Below are 6,000 nucleotides of genomic sequence, written 5' to 3' on the forward strand. Positions count from 1 at the left end.
GGAATTATTTAAGAAACAACTAGATCCTGTGATGGGGAGGGCAGTGGGGTCTTTCTGAATGGATGAGCTAAGATGGGTCAAATAGCCTTTCTCATCTGTTATTTATCTTGTGATATGAATTGCACAAGCTGTGTGATTTACAGGAGATGTAATATTTTGCAATAGTTCAGACTGGTAATCTTTTTTTCTTTCTTATCCAGGTATTGTTTGAACTTGCACGTGTTATTTTCTGAATCAAATTGGAACTAGTTTAGAAGACAATGGCCAACGATTGTATCTTCAGGTGGGGGCATGAAGATTATCGTCCAGAAGGCTTCTGTACTGATCTCCTGATCCTTGTGAAATGTCTCAGTTTTGTGTCATTCAATTCTCAGCCAAACTATTCTGTTTATTCACACAAGCACAATGCATCCATAATTGGTTTTAACTCTCATTTGACTTTGCTTCTTTGTACAATATCTATGTATAATAAGGAAATGAGGAAAAGTCCTTTAATTATTGGTTTCTTTTAATCATGCTGGAGACAAGTCTGAATAAATTTGAATTTGTAGCAGCTTCTTGCAGTAAAAATTTGAAACTAGTATGTAATGGAACAAAGACACTTTTAAGGACTGTTGTGCCTGTGGAAGCGGGGTAACTAATGTATTCTAGTGCGTTCCTTGAGGTAGTGGGTACAACACATTGGACTATTGTTTTAAAGCTTGGAGATTGTATACTAGTCACTCATCATCATAGGCAGTCCCTCGAGGATGACTTGCCTCCACGAGTTCACAGGTGTTTTGATGAAGGACCCGATGTTCCAGTCCTGAACTCCAATTGAAGAGGTGGAAAATGCCTGTGCGTGAATTTTTTTAACGTTGCACACCAGCCACCACATGGGCTTGACAGAGCTAGGTCTTGGTCCAGGGGCAAGGATTAACCAAGACGACTGGAGACCTGCTCTGCTGCACAGACCCAGCGCGCGCACATATCGCAGTGTGGGCAGGCCCGTGCTGCCCCTGGGCCCCGTTCCCTCATCTATCGAGCCTCTGCCACGATCTCTCGCCGCTCATCCGCCCCGACTTTCCCACTCCACTGTACCTGGGCCCCACCGATGTTCCTGCCCACGCTCCAAAACGGCGACCAGTGTTTTGATGACGTCACCCAGTCGCCCATCTCAAAATCGGCGCACACTTGGAGCAGCTAGCGCTGGAAGTTGAAATGGTACGTCGCTCCAGCTCTTTTATCTTCCGACTGCGGAGCTGTTCTCTCGCAGGCCGGGGGGCCACGATGTCCCAGGCCCGCCACTCCAGCTCTTTTATCTTCGATCTGTGGAGCTGTTCTCTCGCCACTCGTCACTACTACATCTACAGGTGACATATGTGACATTCATATAATGTAACAAGTACTTGAGTGCTGTTCAACTTATTGGTTAGTAAAATCATTAGGATGCAAATCCTGAATCAACTTGAACTATTTATTGCAACAGAAAATATGATCAGATTTAAATAAAAACACAAAGGAGGCAAAATTGCCCAGCGACCCGATTGGGGGCGGTAACCTGCTGGGACTGGGACTTCCTGCGGCCTGTGCAGAAGTCACGCCCTGGCCGCTGAATTGGGCTTACCATCCCACAAAGGAAGTGAAGTGCAATCTCGCGTGCTTCATTTTAAGGGTGGGACCAGCGGCGCTAACTGGGTGAGTAGTGCAGCGATATGCTATGGCGCTTCAATGCTCCTCCCCTTCGCTAAAAGGGGAGGGCCACTGTGCACTCTGCAAAACCTCTGATGGCCTCCTCTAGTCCACCAGGGCACCATGATACCGGGCCTGCAGCTCGGCACCCAAAATGGAGTGCCAAGCTGCACGATAGTGGCCCAGACCACGCAAGGTAGCCATTGTGGAAGCCGACCAGAGAGTCGGCGAAAGTTTAAAGATGGAGGCACGGGACGCTGATGACCTCCCCCTTTAACTTCCGCCCCTGAACGGAAGTCGGCCAGGTTCGCGACCCGTGATGCTGGCGTTGACACCTACGAGCGCCAGCCTTGTGGGGCAATATTCCACGGGGTGGAAAGGAGTCGACGCGTGGCGCTGAGGACATAATTGCCAGTTGCTCATCGGCCAGGGGCAGCACCTCCGCAAACTCCCGGGCAGTGTCCCGGGAGCCAGTAGCACAACCCCCCCCCCGGGTGAAAAATGTCTTGGACCTCTGAAAAATGGGCAATTAGGCCCCCCAAAGGATCATATTTTTCACATCTACTCTGTCTTCCTCTTCAGACAAACAGAAACATGAGTTAAACTATACATACTACAGGAAATGTGATCACTTTTTACTTGTTTATTTATAATACTTCTGCATCAGTCTTGCTATCTAAACTAATATCCCGTTTCACTGCCACCAAAGCTATTTGCTTGAATTGATTCGAAACGGTTTTCCTCCCATGAAGAAGAATCTACAGACATCTTGTTAACTTTGTTACTTCATGACCAATGACTATAGTTTGAGACTCAATATGTGCAAGTCACAAGCTGTAATACTTCCTGAGGAGCAGGAACATCCCTCATAGAGGCTCAAGACTCTCTTATCATCGACAGCAAGATTATATATGAACTGGAATCTACTGTCTACTCTTAAGTCGAACTACTGTACAATTCCATTTTTTGTCAAGCAAAAAAATAATTGAGATATGTTACTTTATCCATCACACCTATCCTGAAACACAGTTCATGAGCAGATCACCACAGAAATAAATAAATACATAACATGGCCATGTCTGTATCTGGAGAGTTGCTTTTTAACCTTGGATGAGCATCAGATGCTTAGTGGACATGATCATGGCTGCAAGACAAACTGTCAGTAGCTACTTCAGTAATGCTAAAGATAACTTTAGTCAAAAGCTATCCAGAAAGCTACCACAAGTCACTGGCTACTGAGACAACAGAATCATTGATTTTGCTCTATTTCAGAACTTCACAAGAAAAGCTTTTCAGTGTTGGGATTTTTAATATACTTTGCCCATTTGCTTGGGTAAAGAATCAAAGATGCAGCATCTTGTCTTCGAGAAAACTTTCCATGGCACCTTTCCCAACACTAGATTCCAAAAGGGAATCTGCTATTTCTGATCAAGGGATAACATCAGAGCCAAGGTTAGTGAGGGTTTCTGCATCATCTTCATCTAGCAAACTAACTGTGTTTAAGGTACCGAGATAGTAATTAACACATGGACATCCTCTTCCTCTGCTTTCTTCTAAGTACTTCCTAAAGTACTCTATCATAGTCCCTCATACTACCACTTTATAGGTGCGGACAGCTCTATTGTGTTGTGATATGTAAGAAATCACCAATCAATTGCACTTTGTTGTATTGAGAATCCCATAATTTATTTGGTTTGACTGGCAGTTCACAGTCCATTCCAATGTCATATTTGTCCACATTGACTGGAAGAATTGTTGCATGTAAGACAGTTCCCACATGTCAGCAGATCAATTGTAAACCAATGAGCATAGTTGATGCTGTCAAAGGTGAAGGAAAAGGAATCATGACTGCTGCTGGATCAAGATGAAGATACCACAGATCACTTCTCTCTGCACTAATGATCATTAGCATGTAGTGCAATAGTTATCCTGGAAGTGCAATAATTTGACTTGCTGATGAATTTTCTTGCAAAATTAATTCGGAAGTTTGGTAAACTCTGGTAAGACTTAAGTTCTGCAGGCATTTTGGCATCTGCTATATTGTCATTTTCAAAGATTTTTCTGCAACATTGGATTGAACATAATTTGCTTTATATCAATCAGTGTTGAAATAGATTGACCTTGAATGTTTAGCCATTGGTTAAAAAAAACCTGCCATCTTAGGTTTTACAGTCATCCATTTATGAGCCCTTCAGTAGGAAGATTGCAAAGTTGCTGCGATAAACATCTGACTCAAATAGATTGTACAACTCACATTGTCTGCATATCCCCCTCTCTATCCCTGCCCTGCCCATTTACAGCCTAAAAAATTCAAATTTATGTGAAAGTCACCAAGATGAAATGCCATGCCCTTAAATTCTTCTGATCATTGCCATTATATCTCCTCAGTTGTTCAATGAATGGCTGCATCAACTGTGTTTGGCCAAGTGTCTCCATCATACGCTGCTTGGCTGGATACCTTCTCTTGCTTAGGTACCAACATAGAGAAAAGCAAGGAGGTTTTTGTGCTCCAACAAGCAGTAATTTGTCAGCTTTGATCTGGGGAACTCATTTATGTGAGTATAAATATATCCTACATCCCCAATTTATTGATTCATTTGAAGTTGGCATCTGACCTAAACATTAAGATGTAACTTCTTATAGGTTCCAGAAGCTAAATGCTGTCTTTCACACTTTCTTGACCCATATCACCCGTCAGACCTGTTTTTTTTTCTCCCAAAATCTAATGAACACTTGGGGAGGTGAATTTCCATGGAGGTTTTCTGGCTTGTGTGCTTTAATTTTGGTGTAAATCTATAACAGCAATACAAAATAAGTTTTGAAGGGTCGCAACTTCAGGTGTCACACCCTTCTCCAACTCCAGATAATCTATATTTACCAGCGAGACTAACATGCTCTGCATTATATGGAATGGGGAGGGGCAAAGGTCATTTAATTGACATAGCCTCTTCTCAAAAGTTGGCTGCTGGACTATCACTTGTTTATTGTTATATAATGCTGAAGACAGTATCATGGTCAAAATTCATCAAAATACTACTCTTTGTCAGCTGTTGCTGATGGACTTCTGTATTGAATAAAAAGCTAAATGTGATGACTTGTGGAAACATAGAGAGTATTATTAGAGTTGAGGACCAACTAAATGGTTGGAATTGATTACTGTGAATATTTATAAAATTGATTGTTGTCTTAGAAAATCAGTCATGAAATTTAGGAATATGCTGTCATTTATTGAATCTTGTACATTTACCCTTTAGAATGCCATATTTTCAATCTCAAGTTTCAACTAGTAATAAAATACTGTACATTGTATGCTTCTACCATTTCATGTCATTTTTACACATTGCAACTTGTATGTTTTCTTTCCTTTAGATGATCCTTTTGAAATTATTTAGCTTTTGGGTCATCTTGAACGGCTTTGATTGTGAGCTAAATAGTGACTACACTTCTAAAGTACTTCAATGGCTGTAAAACGCTTTGGAACGTCCTGAGGTCGTGAAAGACACTATCTAAATGCAAGTTCTTTAAATATGTGAATCTTCTGTGAAGTTAGTTTATGGACAGCAGAACTTCAGCTTCTGAGTCCTTTAGTGACTAATAACAACTTATATTTACATAGCCATGTACCGAAGTACTCCACAATTAGGGGTTCAGAGAGCAGGAGAGGGAGGGAGGTGACTGAAGGTGTTGAAGAGGTAGGTTTTAAGAAGACTTTTGAATTTGGGAGGGCAGTCACAATAGAGAGGAGTTTAGCGAGGAAATTCCAAAATGTGTGGCACAGATAATTGAAAGTTGTGCCACTGATAGAATGGAGGTAGGGAAACAGTAGAACAGAGTTGAAAAAGTGGATGAAATCAGCAGTGCTGGAGGATGTTGCAGAGGTAATAATAATAACTTATTTATATAGCGCCTTTAACGTAGTAAAACGTCCCAAGGTGCTTCACAACAATTTTACAACACGTTAGATATTAACCGGAAAGACAGAACAAGCGTGAGAAGGAAGTGTAAAATGAGGTTAAAGGCTTGGGTCTGAAGCGGCAGCCAAAATGCACACGCAGATAGACGCAGGCAATAAAATTATTTTAAAAAAAGAAATTCTAATTATATTGTAAATAATACAATAAGGAGTAAAAAAAATAGTAAAATCAGTTAATTATAATTAATCAATTATATAATATATACCATAATTATAAATTAAGTTTAAAATGAGAAAATCAGCAATTGAATCAAATTAAATCAGTTATTAGCTTTCTTTAAGATTCATTCCCTGTCCAGTGATTCAACGAATACGGAAGAACCAATCACTGTCCGCCACCCTTGTGATGTCATAAT

The 6,000-nt window shown here is 41.2% G+C and overlaps 1 protein-coding gene across 2 annotated transcripts in view; it reads left to right on the top strand.

Moving 5' to 3' along the window:
- rmnd1 (required for meiotic nuclear division 1 homolog) overlaps window positions 1–4,963 on the top strand; it is a 114,281-nt gene extending 109,318 nt beyond the window's left edge. For both annotated transcript variants that reach the window (XM_070889929.1, XM_070889930.1), the window contains exon 13: window positions 201–4,963. In XM_070889929.1, the coding sequence (XP_070746030.1) occupies window positions 201–233 (33 nt within the window). In that variant the 3' untranslated portion in view covers window positions 234–4,963. The remainder of the gene's footprint in view (window positions 1–200) is intronic.
- The last annotated feature ends 1,037 nt before the right edge of the window (window positions 4,964–6,000 follow it).

The sequence above is a fragment of the Pristiophorus japonicus genome, chromosome 9 (genome assembly GCF_044704955.1).
Source record: "Pristiophorus japonicus isolate sPriJap1 chromosome 9, sPriJap1.hap1, whole genome shotgun sequence".
Taxonomy (NCBI): domain Eukaryota; kingdom Metazoa; phylum Chordata; class Chondrichthyes; family Pristiophoridae; genus Pristiophorus; species Pristiophorus japonicus.